The sequence below is a fragment of the Nannobrachium achirus genome (genome assembly GCF_963921795.1).
Source record: "Nannobrachium achirus genome assembly, chromosome: 5".
NCBI classification, from domain to species: domain Eukaryota; kingdom Metazoa; phylum Chordata; class Actinopteri; order Myctophiformes; family Myctophidae; genus Nannobrachium; species Nannobrachium achirus.
This window is the reverse complement of record NC_137814.1, coordinates 14,374,857-14,394,193: the sequence shown is the minus strand read 5'-3', so window position 1 is coordinate 14,394,193 and position 19,337 is coordinate 14,374,857. Positions and strand designations below refer to the sequence as shown.

At 43.0% G+C, this 19,337-nt stretch overlaps 1 protein-coding gene across 1 annotated transcript in view; it reads left to right on the top strand.

The window, feature by feature from the left end:
• Positions 1-19,337, top strand: part of tox (thymocyte selection-associated high mobility group box) — a gene marked incomplete at its 5' end in the record, with an annotated part of 79,472 nt that overhangs the window by 13,729 nt on the left and 46,406 nt on the right. Inside the window, 1 exon segment of the mRNA XM_080726283.1 lies at positions 14,970-15,035. Coding sequence (XP_080582409.1) covers positions 14,970-15,035 — 66 coding nt within the window.

The window sequence follows — 19,337 nt, the reverse complement described above, 5'->3', positions numbered from 1 at the left end:
CACCTGCCGCATGGCAAATTCGGAGCCGGTGTGCATGAGGTCATAGAGAATCATTGTTTAAAAAAAAGAAAAATGAAATCGTCCATTTTTTCCGTGCGAAAAAAACGCGTCTGTGTGCAAAGGGCTTTATCAATAGAAAAACAAGTCATTTTGGGGGGTAAACTACTCCTTAAGGTGCAAAACTTTTAAATAGTGAATTTTTTATAGATCTGTGCGTCTCATCATCATGTCCCCTTCCTGCAGCTGCTCTGTCCTCTGTCTGTCTGTCTGTCTGTCTGTCCTTGTTCTGTTGAAAGTAGTTAAAAGGCACCTATCCCCCTTTGATTCAACCCTATGCCTCCATGCCTCATTGATGTGTGTGTGTGTGTGTGTGTGTGTGTGTGTGTGTGTGTGTGTGTGTGTGTGTGTGTGTGTGTGTGTGTGTGTGTGTGTGTGTGTGTGTGCGTGTGCGTGAGAAAGAGATACAATGGATTTGTTGTTTTTGTGAGTGTATGTGTGCTATTGTGTGTTATCTGTGTGTCATTGTAAGTGTGTGTGTGTGTGTGTGTGTGTGTGTGTGTGTGAGCGCTCCAGGTCCGGTTTCATCCTCCTCCGGCAGCTGGTGTTTAACCCCAGGCTAGCCGTGGAGCTGCATGGGGTGTGGCGGCGTTTCTTTGGGCGTCGCACCATCAGAGTGACATCAAATTAATTAGTCTGGCTGAAGAAGCTCCTGAGCGGCAGAGTGTTGGCCTGCTAGTGTTGCTCTTCAAAAAACAACAGTTTGTCACTTGTTTAGAGGTGCCGTGCCGGTCCAAACCTTTTAATACCTTGACCTGAGGCCGATTCTACGAATGTCTTCTGAATCTTTCCTAGGTTTTGGAAGGATTGTTTCTATGATCAGCGGTTCTCAAACTTTTTCATGTCAAATGACCTCCGAAATGATATGTATTTTGCCCATCTCAAAATATGTTTCCCCCCCAATAGCAGATCTGCAAACTCATAGTGCGGCACCAGCTATGAGCTTGCAGCACTATACTTCTTAACTGTTACCCGATAACAGGCTCGACAAGCAAAAGCTTATTGATACTCGGGTCTCGATAAATTCAGAACCGAGTTTGAAATGGACCCGGTTTTCGGGCTCCATCCCTACATATGACACACGGGGACTGCCCATAAGTCCAAAGATTCATTAGTCCGAAGGTTCATTAGTCCGAATTTAGTTAGGGTTACTGAGGTTAGGTTTAGGGTTAGGGTTAGAGTTAGGCATAGTATTCTTAACAAATTCGGACTAATGAACCATCTGACTAATGAACCGTCGGACCAATGCCATGGCACCATGACACACAGTTTAATATGGCATTGTGAACGCATACAATTTCTGATAATGTTTGCCTTACATGCCTAAAGAAAAGGGACACCAGATTGAAAATTCTTCAAGTGCGATGTCCGTCCACTATCATGTGTCCTGGTGGCTCATTTTGATAACTAGATCTTCAAATGCAGCCCTGTATTGTGCAGAACAGAGAAATGGTCATTGAGTTATGGAGTTTGGAGTGTTAAACACTACTGTTATGCCCCATACAGTATGTGTACAATTTAGTGTTTTGTTTTTGTGTGACTATTGTCATGACAGACCAATGAACAGTGTGTGTGCGGAAAGTTTGGTTGAGGATTGGAGCAACGGTGAACTTGTGGCACCCAGGGGCTGCTGGGGGCCACATGTGGTCCCTGGTGTGGCTATTCTGAAGGCACACCTCTGAACAGCGTACAGAGTGTGTCAAGTTTGGTGTGGATCGGAGCTAGCCTACCACAGCTAAAGAAATCCACCCATGTTAACACACGGTGTGAGTTAGCTGCATTAGTATATAGTCTGGCTATGCCAGGCTAGATCGGAGCAACAGTGCGCCTCGCAGGTCTGGATGATACGCTTGTGACGTCCACCGTCGACCCGCCCTCTTGGCCACTGGTTCCCAAACTTTGTTTAGCTCAGGACACAAAGAGAAATGAAATGCTTCCCCCATACCCAACCTAGTGAAACTAGTCTACAAGCTCTAGTTTGTGGACTAGTTTCTTAAACCTAGTTTTTTAAACCTTTTTTTTCTATTTTATTCAAATGATTTAATGTTTTTATTTTATTCATGAAATGCTTTAAAAACAATGTTGGAATTGTTTTTAATGAATGAAAAGTTGTGACTTTTTTGATTGAAACTTTTTAAAAAGCAAAAAAAATAAAATAAAGAATATATATATATATATATATATATATCAAACATATAATTTTGCGAATGTCTGAGTGAGTGAGTGAGTGAGTGAGTGAGTGTCTGTCTGTCACAGCGTTTCTCCTCAGTGGATGGAGCAATTGATCTGAAATCGCATCATCACCATAAGCATATGAACACACCTGACATAACTGTGAAGCCCGTTTGTCACTTTAACAAATCGTATGCTGTATATTAGCATTTTTATGGTGTATCTACTATCTATTCTGCATCTAGCATGAGGCACATCTATTCTGCATCTAGCTTGAGGCAAAATGTTTAACCAGCTCTGTGTGTGTATGTGTGTGTGTGTGCAGGCAGGCGGGTGTGTGTGCAGGCGGGTGGGCGGTGCGGGCTGGGGGGGGGGGGGGGGGGGGGGGGGAACAGTATCTCTGTAGCCATAAACGAAACGGGTTTCTTACATTGATGCTCCTACATCATGCAAGCACCAGTTAAAGTTACTTTCCATCCCTCATATACTGTGTGCACAGTGCACATCCCATAACCCACACACTGCACATCATTTTGGAGCTCATATCTTTGAACGGGTAAGGGCTAGTATATATATATTCTTTTAAATAGGACATTTACATAAAAATGGGGGATATTTACTCTTGACCCACAAAATTTGATCTGCGACCCACAAACTGGTCCCGACCCAGTGTTTGGGAAACAAATGTGGGAAGGATGTCCACAGTCACTACGTGTTCCCCCACTGGCCCGCTTTGAATTCTCCTTCTCTCTCCGTTGTATGTACAGCAAAAGAACTGATGGTGAACAATATCGAAATATAGTTTTCCTTGTTTGAAGTAGGAAACTAGAAGAAGATTGAAAAAGGTCCACCGGAGTAATTTCCTATGAAGAATGACATGTTGTTATTGGAAAGTCTGTCAGCATGCATTAGCACGCACGCAAGTTCATTCATCCAGTCTCTCGTTCACACTCACATATTTCTCGCACACACGCACGCACACACACGGTGCTAATCTATGGCTACATATGGTGGATATTCTGTAGCTCATAAAAATCTGTTTCTTATTGTTACCATGGTGACGGATTGACGGGTCAGAAACTGCAGTTGCTGAATGAAACCATTACAGCTGTTGAATCTCTCTCTCTCTCTCTCACACACACACACACACACACACACACACACACACACACACACACACACACACACACACACACACACACACACACACACACACACACACAACACACACGCTGTATCCTGGTGTATACAGTTTGAAGCTTTTCCATTCCATGGTGTTAAATTGATGTCATAACAGCCTGGGGCTGACTTGGTCAGGCCCGTGAGAGTAGAGGATGCATCGCATTCAGAGCTGCCTTCCAGTGTGTGGACGCTGGGTCTAAACTGTCCATGTCCAACATGACACCTGTGTCAAAGAGGTGAAATACCTGCCTTATTATTGCCGAGTCCTGTCTCGTTGCTGAAACCGCTTATCTCCATATTATGTGATCAGCTTGTAGATCTGCTACTTTTGAGGTTTCCACCCGACAAGAGACGATAAAAAAAGAATATATATATATATATATATATATATATATACAGTATTTATATCACCTTTGTCAGGTGGAAACCTTGTATGTCCAAAACCGTTTGTTCTGTATTTATCATTTTTAAAATGATTTAAGTGCGAGGCGTTGTGTGCTTGTAGATCGGCTGTTTTCACTACTTTTGTGCGATGGCCTTGTATGATGAAGCAGGGCTTTACTTTGCGAAAGAACGTACACATTTGAAACTTGGGAGATACAAGGTTTCCGCCCGACAGGTGATCAAAATCAGTAGGGGACATCCTCTGGGGAGCAAGAAGGTACACAGCAGATTCCATGGCAATCTAGCCGGTAGATTTCGAGATATATCTTGTTTAGGGAGTCATAGGGACCAGAGTGGTGGATGGACAGGCCATCGCTGCTGCTGCTGCTGCTACTGTATATACTGGGAGATTTCCTTTATTTCTGATACTGTATATGTGCTTAGGCCCAGTGCTGTGTTCTACCTGTAACGCACGTGTACAGCGTCTGCTGTCGGAAATAAAAATATGAATAGCGTCTGCCCTCGTGAACCTTTCAAAGTAGCGTATTTGATAGGCATTATGCACTGGCGTCTGCCCTGGCCACATGAATAGCTGTAATAAAATGTGACAGGCCTAAGCAGTGGTGTGTTCTAACACACCACTGCTTAGGCCTGTCACATTTTATTACATAATCGTCTAATCGCAATTATTTGACATAATCGCCGTTATTTTGTCATAATTATCATAATTGTTTCCATGTTGAAAAATGTTCATATATTTGCTAACATTTTCAAAAATAGTGTCAATGTTCTTTTTTTATGTATAAAGTTGTCAAATATGTCAGTAAGGTTTGGTTTTGTGTCATATCTGCCATGTTCAACTTCAAAGCCTACAAGCCAAACAGAAATGTAATTGTCAACGACAAAAACACTTTTTAAGTAGTTAATCGCAATTATTTGAGTGACAATAATCGTGACAGCCCTATATGTGCTACACTGACAACTCCACCAATTTGTGAATTCTTGCATATCGTTGCTGTCGGGGTGGAAAAACAAACGGAGTGGAAAAACAAACTTCTTAGCTTCAAATTTCGAATTCCTCTAATCTTGCGATCCCGACGTGTTTTGAGCTTTAGTGTGACAGTGTAGGTTGACCAAGTAGGGTATTCATTTGTGGGGAAAAAAACACATCATAAAAAAAGTTGAAAGATGGAGAAACAAGGCTTCCATCCGGCAGCAACAAGACACTAATTGAGCAATAAGAACAAATCAAGTAACTGACAGATTAATGGAAATACAGATAGTTGCAGCTCTGCACTCTTCTAGTTCATGCATCACCTAATTTCTCTCTCTATCCCCCTCATGATTCTTATTTCTCTCTACCTGTCTATTGTCTTTCATCTCTCAACCCTCTTTTTTTTACCATTTTTGTCTTTTCCTCGTGTTTCTTTCTCTCTTCTCTGTCCTAGTCTGTCATTCTTTTAGTACCCCCCTCCTCCTTGCCCATTCTACTTCACCCCCTCTCTCAACCCCCCCTTTCTCTCCTCTCTGCTTCTTCCCCTCTCTCTCTCTCTCTCTCTCTCTCTCTCTCTCTCTCTCTCTCTCTCTCTCTCTCTCTCTCTCTCTCTCCCCTCCCCCTCTCTCTCCTCTCCCCTCCCTCCCCGTTCTCTCTCTCTCCGACCCTGACCCACTTAGCTAGCTGCTTGTTATTCAAACCTTAGCTTCACACACACGCACACACACGCACGCGCACACACACACACACACACGCACGCACGCACGCACGCACGCACACACGCACATGCATGCACGTGCACACGCACACACAGAGTTGTGCTCACATACACAAACATTGAGAGAAAAGGGCACACAGAGAAGGAAGGCATAGACAGAGGAGAGGACAAGAAATGTAGAGAAGACTATAATTTGGTTTGACAACAACCCTTGCTTCTCTCACAGCAACACACACACACACACACACACACACACACACACACACACACACACACACACACACACACACACACACACACACACACACACACACACACCACACACACACACACACACACACGTGAGCCACTAAGAGAGGGATGCTGTCAACAGATATGAATTATTAGCAGCATTATTATCGATTTGAAAACATTTGAGTGCCATAATCCAATATTATTTCGACTCGTACGAACCAAGTATAGTTCTTCGTCTATGCCCACAAAACGCAGGCGGCAAATACGTGTTGACACTTGTTAATGTTAATTGTTTTGTTTGATTCATTCATTGTTTTGATCGAGTTTGTGTTGGCTAATAATGTGTAATTAAAGAGGGACGATGTACTTTGGTGTGTTTATTCTGTTGTGACTCTACGTCTTGTGTCTCTCGACACAAGAGCTGTGATGTGATCCTAGTGTGTGTAGTGATATGAAGCATAGCGTAAGTTTATGCAGGACACGTGAGTCTCGCCCGCCTCAGCTGTAATCAGCTGTCAGTCAGATCCTTTCCTACCCATTCACAGATCTGCGGATCATTACATCACACTGTCTATTCCAATCACAGCTCTGGATCCTTTAAATCCTTTAAATCCGGCTTGCATTCACTATATATAGCTCTGCTCGTTTTTGATCCGAAGCTTCGGATCTGCTGCTGCTGCTGCTTAGCTGCCTCCTCCACCCCAGCCTCCTCCTTTTGATCAGAGTCTGGCATAGGCTCAAACACTTGCAATTTTATGTCTGCTGATTCAAGCTAACATGTCAAATGTATTGCTATTGTATCCCTAATGGGTGTTTTCCTTAAAGTTCCCTGATTTTGCTTAGCAGGCATGCGTGTACAAAAGTCAAGGAACATCTCTGAACGTGGAGCCCTTTAACGCCAACTTTAACAGTATTTCATTTGTTGCTATAAATGGTTAAATCTACTTTGACGTGAGTGTTGCAGTGTTCCTGACTAAATTTTACAGTGTGCCAGCGCGGTGTTACACGCCGAAAATAGGCGATCTGCAAAGTGACCCCACTTTATATTGTAAAAATCAATGTTAATTTAACTCTGAGAGACTCAGAGTGTACACATGTGTACAAACATGAGTTACACACCACAAGGGTCCAATTGGTTCATAACCTGGAACTCCCTCAAGTACCCCTGGGGTCCCCGGACCCCACTTTGAGAACCAATTCCCTAGGGGATCTAGGGGGTGCACTACAGGGGGCCGGCAAATCTTTCTTTACATTCACCTTTGAACCCTAGTATTGCTATTCTGGGAGGGACAGATTCACTGAAAACAGGAAAAAACCTCAGAAAGAGGCAAGAGCCCCAGCTCACACAAAAAAAAAAAACGTTTTAAACAATTAAACAGCACTGTTGATAGTGCTGTCAAACAAGTCTATGAAGTCATCTATGAAATCTATGGAAACCGGGGGTCCCTGCTTCATCTATCTCTCCACTAAGGGGTCCTTGGCCTGAAAAAGGTTGAAGACCCCTGATCTACACGTTGTAAACTGGAGTTGTCTCTGTATTCACTCAGAGCCTTCATAAGGATACAGGCTTTGGTCTCCTTCAACTTTTCCCTCTCTTTGCACTGTGAAATGCCCCGTAGTCACTGGTCAGTGTTGCCAGATTTTGCATGAGAAACAGGGCGACTAGACTGAGTTTTACTGCTTTACATCAGCTATTTGCAAATGGTATTGACAGATCGTGTGACACAAAATATTTTCAGACGGGACTTTGCGGACAAATACACATTATATCTGGGGGTCCCCCCTGGCATAAAAAAAAATGGCAACTACAAATATCCCACTTTGGACAATTATAAGTCCAAAGTCGCTTATAACAAGCAGACATGGCAACACTGTGCATGGTCCTTTTTCTCAGTGTAAAAAACCCACACAGTAATCCATATCTCCATCCTCAGAGTTACATCACCATGCAGCATTTTGCAGTGTAGAGCAGGGGTCTTCAACAGGGGGTCCGGGACCCCTAGGGGGTCCTCAGAGTTACTACAGGGGGTCTTTCAAATCTTTGTGTGATAGGAACCTTTTTTCTCCTTTTTTATACGTCCATATTCTGAGAACTTTAGCCAAACATAGCAGATCTACAAGCTCACAACGCCTCGCGCTGCGAGGCGTTGTGAGCTTGTAGATCGGCTACTTTCGGCAAAGAGGTTTGGTGTAGAGGGAAAAAAAGAGCAGACTAAGTACAGAGTGAAAGGTCAAGTTTATTAAGTATTGACGTTTCAAGTGGTTAAATATCTGATAACACAAATTGACATGATTCAAAAACACACTGAGGATTGTGCTGTCAAACGATTAAACTATATGGAATCTGGGGGTCCCTGCTTCATCTCTCTCTCAGCAAAGGGGTCCTTGGCCTGAAAACGTTGAAGACCCCTGGTGTACTAGAGACACATCTCCCTTGCTGTCATTTTGTCTCTTTGTCTCTTTGTCTGTCTCCCCCTCTCCCCTTGTCTCTCTCTCTCTCTCTCTCTCTCTCTCTCTCTCTCTCTCTCTCTCTCTCTCTCTCTCTCTCTCTCTCTCTCTCTCTCTCTCTCTCCCTCCATGTCTCTCTCGAGGTTGATGGAGAGTGAAATAGGTTCCACTCTGCCTCTCACATCTAGAGCTTTGATGAGAGGAAATCATCATCACACTGTCTCTCTATTCTTCTTCATCACACCATATCTGTGTTTTTCCCTCTCTTCTCTTTCTATCGCACTGATTACGTTTTATTCCTGTTTCCTCCATAGTTTCATGCGCTTCACGTCGGTTTATCGCCTCCTCTGTTTGTTCGCAGCATGCCAGCAAGGGAGAAACTGCTACAACCATGGAGGGATGGGACGATACGCGATATTATCGTTTATCGAGATAAAAAAAAAAACCCTCGCGATAATCGTATCGTGGAGATTCAAATTTATCGTGATATCGTTCTCCGTCATGCACTGGGATCAATTCACCTTTTATTTGCCGAGCTGCATATCCGGTACCACTTAAACCCTCTATAATTGGTAGAAGGAACTTATAATATACGTACTTGATACAGTCTTGTTTCACTCTCTAACAAGTGTCTTTGCCAAAAAATGCCGATCTACAAGCTCACAACACGTCACGTTAATGTTCCGCCCCAGGATAATTGAATTTGATTATCGTGATAATATCGTACATTTCTTTTGTCACAATAACCGTGATATGAAATGATCATATATCGTCCCATCCCTACAACCATGTTTTGTTTGAAAACAATAACTTTTGCTACCTTTTTCAGAAAGGAAGAAAAGGCTAAATGTTATTAACGTTATTATTAGGATGAGTTATAATTAGGATTTTGCGGACATTCACTGGATTCCCAAACACATAAAGCCTAGCCTGAAACCACATTAATAGTTTAAAATCACTTCTTAAAACACATGGCCAGAAGAATAAATACCGCATACTGCTGTACGTGAAATTGTTGGTTAGCGTTCTACAATGTCATGAATTTATATTTGCTTAAAAAAGCAGTTTGTGACACAAAAACTGCAAGTTCTTTCCATGCAAATATTGTTCTTATTGTGTGTATTTATAGCCCATTTTCCACTGGCCCAACTCCACACCACTCCACACCACACCGCCCACTTGTGCCAGGTTTTTCACTACAAGGACCTGGGTAGAGTGGTGTGAAAGTGGTACTAAACAGGGTACTAAAAAGTATCCACTCTAGAGTATGTCTGAGCTAGGCCAAACAGGGCCAAACACTTCATAATGACTGATCACTCACTGACTTTTCATTTAGACCACCAGGATATAGTTGTAATACATGATAATAGATTCTATTGTGTTATAATCACTGTTATAATCCATTACAGTGCATTATAATTAGGATAGTTGTAATACAAATTTATATTGTATTATAATGACAGTTAAAAGGGTCAATTTGTTTCTTACCGATAGGGGTACTTTTTTGTAATGGAAAATGTAGATATTTTTATGTGGTGCGGTGTGGTGTGGTGTGGTGCTAAAACTGCAGTCGAAAAGTGGCTTATGTGTGCGCACGCCCCACTCGATGTGCATGCATGTGTGTAGAACAGCCCATGTCCAGTGTAATTGGATAAGTCAAATTGACAAGCACACGTCTCTTCTCGTCTATTCTCTACTCTTCGTTCTAAGTGCAACGTGTTCTGAGCTCGTAGATCATAGCTATTTTTGTGTAACACTGTAGTATGAAGTAGGACATTAATTTACAAAAAAAAAGTAAAAAGAAAATATGTAGGTAAACGGTTTTCGGCATGACAGCAAAGTTATGTTATTGCTGTATCAAAAGATGCATGTTTTTCCATCTAAGACATTAATAATTAAATTCATGGATATAAGCCAGCACACGTCGGTCTTTTTGTGTGTGCGTGACATTACAGAATACAGTAGGTTACCCATGAATGTGTTTTGCGTTTCTGTTGACTTTGTAACGTGACACCCCCTGATTTGCATAATGGCCAGCAGCTGGCGAATGGAGAGGAGGAGAGCTATACCTGTGTATCCACGTGTGTGTGTGTGTGTGTGTGTGTGTGTGTGTGTGTGTGTGTGTGTGTGTGTGTGTGTGTGTGTGTGTGTGTGTGTGTGTGTGTGTGTGTGTGTGTGTGTGTGTGTGTGTGTGTGTGTGTGTGTGTGTGTGTGTGTGTGTGTGTGTGTGTCTGCCCACCTGTTCAAATGTTTATCCAAGTGTTTGTTCATTCCTTCCCATGGCTGTGTGCCAGTCACATGCGGCGCAAACACAAATGATTTGAATGTAATGATTCAGGGCCATTTGAATACCGTAGGTACTTAAAATATGATCTTAATAGTGGATGTAGTTAGTTTGGATAAGCTCATAACAACGCATAACAACTCCCAGAAGTAAGCTTAACGTGACTGGGCTGTGGTTTTGATCACAAATGAGTAGTGTGTCTTGATCCAAAATTGTAAATCTCATACCATTGATACCAATATGTCATTATTGTGCGTATGATAAAAGGCAGTGGTTTTCAACCAGTGGTACAGGGGACTACCAGTGGTCCTTGAGGGAGTTCCAGATGGTCCCCAGCTAAATGATGGAGAGTTGGTAACCAAGCGGACCCTTATAGATCTTTAACTCTTGTGTGTAAAAATAAAACCATTGTAAAATGAAGTTATTGTTAAACATCTGCATTACTCAACACTCCAACATCTGGCTTTGTCCGGTCAAAAAACGATGGGAAAAACGTGTAAAGAAAATGTCCGGGGCTTTAGTGAACTGAGGTGTGGCCTACATCTGGCCTAGATGTGGCCTACATCTGGCCTAGATGTGGCCTACATCCTGGCGCAAACGGCTCAAAGCTTGTTGTACACCCAGGGTCCTATTGGCTAAGCTTCGCAGGACACGCTGTGATTGGCTAGCGGAACGCTTCGTGAAATCAAGTCATAAATACAGTAGCACAGGGTGAAATTGATAGAAAATAAGTATTTTTTGGGATGAACTACACTTTTTAAACTAATTCAGGATTATTCTGTGTAGTTACAAGGAGTTCATTTGGGAACGTTAAATTAAATGTCTTACTTTTAGTTCTGTCCTCTCTCTATCCACTTGTTGGGTGAACACACACACACACACACACACACACACACACACACACACACACACACACACACACACGCACATGCACGCACACGTGCACACACACACACACACACACACACACACACACACGCACACACACGTGCACACACACACACACACACACACACACACACACACACACACACACACGCACACAGACACGCACTGCAGGCACAGAGTGACATGACAGCCTCTCTTCTGTACTGTGGTGTGTAATTAGTGTTAGGACTAATAGTAGGTAGTGTCAGAATGATACGGGGGGAGAGAGGAGGTGAAGGAGGCAGACAAACAGACGGCAGGAGGAAAAAGAAGGGAGTAAAGTGAGAAGGAGAGAGAGAGAGGAGGGGGAGAAAAGACTGGAAAGATGAGACAGGAGGTAATGCTTATACTTATAGATTCTTGCTCATATTCTATCCACTGTGAAGGGAAAGACAGCCATCTACTATATTATATATTTATATCCTATATACTGTATACATATATACACACTGCTATATACTACTGTATATAGCAGTGGTTCTCAATCTGTGGGTCAGGACCCCCAGGGGGGTCCTCCTCACATGTTTTGAATTTAAGGACTTTTAAGAAACTTTGAATACCTCAAGAAAGAAAAGAAAAGCCATGGCCATTACTGCATCAAGTGTTAAACATTGGCCAAATTGTCAAATGATATAAGGAGTAGGAAAACATTGTAGAAATAGACGATCTACACGCTCACCATGTCCCACATTGCAAGGCGCTGTGAGCTTGTAGAATTTCTATTGTTGTAGAAATGTGTGGAACTGAGTCAAACAAATATAACACATGTAATGCCTCAACTCCTACAATTCCAAGTGCTTGTTAGGGTGGGGGTCCCCGGATCAAATATGATTATTTTGGGGGGTTGTGACCTGAAAGGTTGAGAACTACTGGTACTTTACTCTATGCAACTTACATACATGAACATGCAAGCATATAAACAAACATTCATGAACCTTGCAAACCAATAGCTCTGACCCTGACCACTGTTACTGTGTATGTATTTCATTGTTTTTTGGTTTTGTCTTTTTGTTGGATTTTTTTCTTTTTCTTTTTGGTATAATCGTTATGGTTTTATCCATATGACATTTTTTTGGGTAATCTATGAGCTGCCTTTTTTTGTGCCAAAAACTGTGTACAAGTACTGTGTTGTCTAATCATTGTTGTAACGTATGGATCATAGGAAGACTAGCGTCCGTATTGATTGAATACTTTATTAGCGCTGGACAACTCCAGACTCACAAACACTCTCTAAAACAGGGGGTCTTCAACAGAGGGTCCGGGACCCCTAGGGGGTCCTCAGAGTTGGTGTGATTGGAACTTTTTGTTTTAGGTTTAGTAGCGCCACTATTTTTGGCAAAGAGCAGACCAAGTACATAGTGAAAGGTCAAGTTGACTTAGTATTGAGGGTTTATAGTGGTCCATAGCGTTAGTGGTTGGAGAACTCCACTAACGCTATGGACCAGAGCTACATGGCTCGCTGCTGGCTGCATATCCATGGAGAAAGAGAGAGGCCTGTGGCACCTCGCGAAAACTCTCTGGAGAGAAGATTATAATCCTCATCCTGCAAACGTTGATGTTGTGCTTGTGCGCGAATGAAACCCACTGATTAATAACTAGTTTACAGCCTGCAGCTAATCGCTGCTGCTGCGTTCTGCCTGCTTCGAATTCGAAAGCTTCCGCACTCCGCAGTCTGTGAAATGAACAGAGGCGGTGGTAACAGCCTATCAGCGCGTCGTTGTCATAGAGATGACAACCCATGCCCCGGCATCATCCAATCAACGTGCCGTTCTCTCTCTCTCGCAAACATGCAGACTTCAGAGCGCATGTAATGAAGTGGAATACAACGAGAAGTGGAAACAGAGTTTTTTTTTTTTTTTTTTATAATTCGTCCTGGGTCCGGTCGGCGGTGCCTCGCGGTCCGGATGTGGACCGCGGTCCGCCTATTGAGGACCCCTGGTTTATACTGTAAAGGTAGCCGCACACTAACGGATAATCGGGGCATTTAATTACCCTCCCAACTATCGGGCTGCCTGCATCTGAAACGGGGCCGATTATCGGGCATAAATGTTGTCTAGTGTGAGGGTTCACAGATCCAATCTGAACACTGCCGAGTTGCTCGGAGGACGATCTGGGGTAGCCCGACTCTTTAAAAAATGTTTTGATATTTTTCTGGATCACTATACTCGTATGGAACATCAGCGGGGGACCGAGAGAAAAACCGCAGCTGTTTCGGACACAAGAAACGGGGTCTGTTGGTGCCGACAGCCGCTGATCTGAGTCTGAGCATAGTAGACTCTGAGCAACAGATCTCTCTCTCTTTTTCTCTCTCCATCTTTCCCTCTCTCTCTCTCACACACAAACACACTTTTCATACCGTCCGTCCGGCCGTTAGGTTGTATCATGATTGGGATGGGAATTAAAACTCAACAGGAGCGGGTTTGTTTTATATCAAACAGAAACAGCAGAAATAACTGCTACCAGTCACAGACTCGCTTTGCTCTTGCAAGTCAAGAAACGGCAAAACTATAGGTTCTCCCAAAAAATGTGTGCGAGCTATTTTTGGCAAAGAGATTTGGAGCTATATTGTCGCCCATGCCTTACCCCTTATGCCTAAAATTCTTTGCCTTGTTTTACTATTTTGATTTTTTTTTAGAATACTTCAAATAGCTTTATAGCTTTACCCCCTACATCTCTGTCGGGTTGTGAGCTTGCATGCGATGCGTTGTGAGCTTGTAGATCTGCTATTCCCGCTACTTTTTGAAAGTGATTGAGATTATGACGATTATGCAAAATAATTGCAATTGCGTCAAATAATTGCGATTAGATGATTATGTAATAATTGTGACAGGCCTACTCTGTGTCTGTATTTTATGTTGTCTCCCCTCCCTCCTCTCTGTCCTCTCGCTTCATTCCATCTCCCGCTGCCATTAAACTAATGAACACTAATAAACAGCTGCCTGTTGGACATAGTTGCCATTGATTAAATAAAACGGAATGCTCTTCACTTAGACCTACAGTATAGCATCGTCACTCATTGAAATGACGTGCAAGGGAGATCATATGGACATTACAACCAGATGGCGTCACTTAAGTGACTTGGTGTTCGAAGTGGTTTATCGCGTCCAGTGGTGGAAAGTATCAGTACTCAAGTGCTGTACTTAAGTACCATTGTGATGTTTTGTTTTTACGTTACTGTAGTATTTCCAATTTTTATTACTACATTCCGCTACATCTGAGACGGAAATATTGTACTTTTACTCCTCTACATCTGAACATTTTACTAGTTGCTTTGTAAAACATACATTAACCACTTCAGCCATGGCTATTTGAATATTTGTATAAAAAAATGATATTGTGCATAACGAGTACTTTTACTCTTAGTACTTATGTATATTTGGTGGTATTGAAACATTTACTGGAGTAAAAACCTGTGAGTACTTCTTCCACCGCTGCTCGCATCCTCGCTTGTTTTCTCCAGTGTTTGCTGAGGGGTATTACTGAATTAGGCTGTGTTGTGTTCATATAGCGTTAGCGTCTGTAGTTATGTCTGGTTAATAAGATGTGTTGTGTTGTTGTTGTTGTTACAGTTGGATGGTGACACCATGTTCCTGGGCATGCCAGAGACCGGACTGGACTTTGGCTCAACCAATCAGGTAACTGTGTGTGTGTGTGTGTGTGTGTGTGTGTGTGTGTGTGTGTGTGTGTGTGTGTGTGTGCGTGTGCGTGTGCGTGCGCGTGCACGTGCACATGTGCGTGTGTGTCTGCCAGAGAGAGGAAGAAAGACAGACAGACAGTCTGCTTGCTAATATGGTAAAGACTAGACAACATGTAATATTGATCAAAGAGGCGTGTGCGTGCGTGTGTGTGTGTGTGTGTGTGTGTGTGTGTGTGTGTGTGTGCGTGCGCGTGTGCGTGTGTGTGTCTCAGTAGTGCAAGGGACCGACTCCTTTCCTTGATTAAGAGTATTGTCTTTCATTGGCAGTCAGAATGGTAATTACACAAGTTGGCTTATAATTACTCTATCATTTTTAGCTCCAGTAAAATACGCTGAAACAAGCACGGTGTCAGGAGACACTGTGCTTACTCTTACTCTGTATTCTGTCCACTGTGTTGTACGGCATTATACTCATGTTCTGTACATAGTGCTACTGCTACAGTATATACTGTATATCAGGGGTCGTCAACGTTTTCAGGCCAAGGGCCCCTTAGTTGAGAGAGAGATGAAGCAGGAACCTGTTCATAGATTCCATAAAGTTTCATTGTTTGACAGTAAAATCATCAGTGTATTTTGGATTCATGTCAATTTGTGTTTTCAGATATTTAACCACTTGAACCGTCAATACTTAATAAACTTGACCTTTCACTCTGCTCTTGTTCCCCTCTACACTAGTACACCAAAGTTCTTTGCCGAAAATAGCCGATCTACAAGCGCTACGAGGCGTTGTGAGCTTGTATATCTGCTATTTTTGGCTAAAGTTCTCAGAATATGGACACTTCAAGTGGTTAATATAAAAAAGGAGAAAAAAACGTTCTATCACTCAAACATTTGGAGGACCCCCTGTAGTAACTCTGAGGACCCCCTAGGGGTCCCGGAACCCCATGTTGAAGACCCATGCTGTATATTATTGCTGTCAGACTTTATCTTTTTTTTTGTAAATCAATGCCCTACTTGATCATACTGCAGCATCTCACAAAAGCATCAAAAGTATCAGATCCGCAAGCTCGATACGTGGCCTGAAGCGACGCGCTTTGAGCCCGTCGAGCGGCGTCGACCTTTGACGCTTCAGAGTTTGAATCGTGAAATGTAACAGATTTGGACATACAGTATGAGGTTTCCACCCGACAGAGACAATATACACTCTACAGCAGGGGTCTTCAATGTTTTCAGGCCAAGGACCCCTTAGTTGAGAGAGAGATGTAGCAGGGACCCCCACAACCCATAGATCCCGTATAGTTTCATCATTTGACGGCACAATCATCAGTGTATTTTGGATTCATGTCAATTTGTGTTTTCAGATATTTAACCACTTGAACCGTCAATACTTAATAAACTTGACCTTTCACTCTGTACTTAGTCTGCTCTTTTTCCCCTCTACACCAAAGTTCTTTGCCGAAAATAGCCGGTCTACAAGCTCACAACGCCTCACAGTGCGAGGCGTTGTAGAGGGGGGGGGGGGGCACTTCTATCACACAACGATTTGGAGGACCCCCTGTAGTAACTCTTAGGACCCCCTGGGGGTCCCGTATCCCCTGTTGAAGACCCCTGCTCTACAGTATAATCTGTCCATTGTGCAGCTATACAGTATATACAGTACATTCTATTCCTTTTCCTTTGTTACACAACAGTGTCAGCGTCTGACAGCAGTTGTGGGTAGATTTCGTCCATTTACAACTAATGGCCTGCGCGTTTATTTCAGAATAGCACCGACACAACATGTACTGACAGCAGAGCAGACTGCAGTCACAGAAGCTCCGGTATTGAAGCATTTTCCTTCACCGAGAGAGAGACGTGAAGGCTGCATTTACAAACGCCACATTTGAATAACCCACTCAGTTGTTTTTGGTTAAACGTTTATGGTAAAGTTACAAACCGATAACTTCATGATGTAATTTCACACTGTATCTCTTTCCCACTTGCTCTCTTTTTCCTTGGAAAAAGAGAAACTGACAAGTTTCTTTTCTCTCTCTCTCTCTCTCTCTCTCTCTCTCTCTCTCTCTCTCAATCTCACACACACACACACACACACACACACACACACACACACACACACACACACACACACACAAACACACCTTGAGATGATAGCTGTCAGTAAGACTAACCAGCAAGATTCCCTAAATCGGGAGATAAGTGACCGTCAGGTCGTGCATACAGATACATGACTGTAGAGATACTGTGTACCGCTTTGCGTGATTTTAGGTTAAAATCTGTGGGAGCAGTGTCCAAAAATGTGTTGTGGAGGCGCTAGAAGAGGGCCATGTGAGAAATGAGGGGTGGGGGTTGTGGTTTGGCAGCCAAGGAGTGTGTGTGTGCAAAGTTTTGCATGGATCGGGGCAACGGTGGCAGAGATGTGAGTAGGGGAAAAGTATGACGTGACGGACAGACTGATGGACGGACAGACTGACTGACAGCCGGTGGAGGTTCCTCTCTTTCTCTCTCTCTCTCTCTCTCAATCTCACACACACACAAATACACCTTGAGATGATAGCTGTCAGTAAGAATAATCAAAGTATGCATCATTTTATGATGGATGTGCGATCATTGATTTTTCCAGAGGCACGTGGCACCGTCTGTGAAGGTCCTTTTTTGTCACCTTGACGACTTGACGTCACTTGTGTTGTTCGACACGTTATGCAAAGCATAGATTAGTACCAGTAAGACTCCCTAATCGGGAGATAAGCGACCGTTGGTCGCTGATGGATGTGCGATCGTTGGTCGCTTATCTCCTGTCACACTGCTGACATCAGTATGACATCACACCGTACACAAATGACCCTTATATAAGACCGGCATTATCTACCGACAGATTAGTAACAAGATGTCAAAATCGTTGAAGGTTGAATCTCCAGATATGGAGATAACCAACACATCCCTCCATATATGGAGATAACCGACGAATCTCACTAAGTCTGACCTCACAAGCCCCATATTTGGACACGAACAACATATAACTCCATATATAGAGACATAGCTGCTGACATCAGTATGACATCACACTGCTGACATCAGTATGACATCACACCGTACACAAATGACCCTTATATAAGACCGGCATTATCTACCGACAGATTAGATGCAAGCAGGATCTCGACTCTGACACAACTCATCGGCTCATAAGCTGGTTCTCCCTCCATATATGGAGATAACCGACGAATCTCACTAAGTCTGACCTCACAAGCCCCATATTTGGACACGAACAACATATAACTCCATATATAGAGACATAGCTGCTGACATCAGTATGACATCACACTGCTGACATCAGTATGACATCACACCGTACACAAATGACCCTGACGGCACACACCAAGCAGTGTGATGTCATACTGATGCGGAGATATGAGCAGGGCAAAGGTGTGACGTGTGACCGACGGACGGACGGACGGACGGACGGACGGACGGACGGCCGGTGGAGGTTTTGATACTAAACTGCGACCTGACGGTCGCAATTAATGTCACTCATGGCGACGGAGTGCTCCACACGTCTGTTCTCAAAGTGTTGATCCAGGGATACTACATGAGTTTCCAGGGGGTCCCCAGCTAAATGATTGATAGTTAGGAACCAAACGGACCCTTTACCTGTCTGTAACTCTGAGAGTGGCCTAATGTACGTATGCAAATCTGGGGTTGATATACTGTACGGTAATTGCAATATCTTAACTCATTGAGTGCCTATCCCGAATTAGTTCGGGATATATGATCGTATCACAGGGTGCCTATCCCGAACAAGTTCGGGATATAAAAAAAAAAAAAAAAAAAAAAAAAAAAAAAATTTTGAAAACATTTTTTTTGATTTTTTTTTTTTTTTTTTTGGACCCCATCAAATCTGGTGAACATGATTTCAATCGCGATTTTGCATGTTCCACCCCCATACAACCCCATCTAACATACAGGGCAGCCATTTTTGTTTACATTACATGTAAAACATAAGGGCGATTATCTCAAGAATGCCTGAACGGATTTCCAATCGGATTTTTTTGTTTGAAAGCTGTGAACAAACTGCACAAATCCACTCTGGATTGCATTGGATTTTTCAGAGCTCATTCTTCTCTGTTTTTTTCCCATGCATGAGGTGTGCAAGGTTTAATCATGGCTAAGTTGACGAAAATAAGGCTTCTAAAATGCTTGGTAGCCAATAGCTAACTTCAAGCTAACTTCATCCTCTTCCTGTACATGCAGTCATGCACAAAGGAAAGTGTTCAGGCAAGTCATGGCTGCAGGGCTTCTGCATATA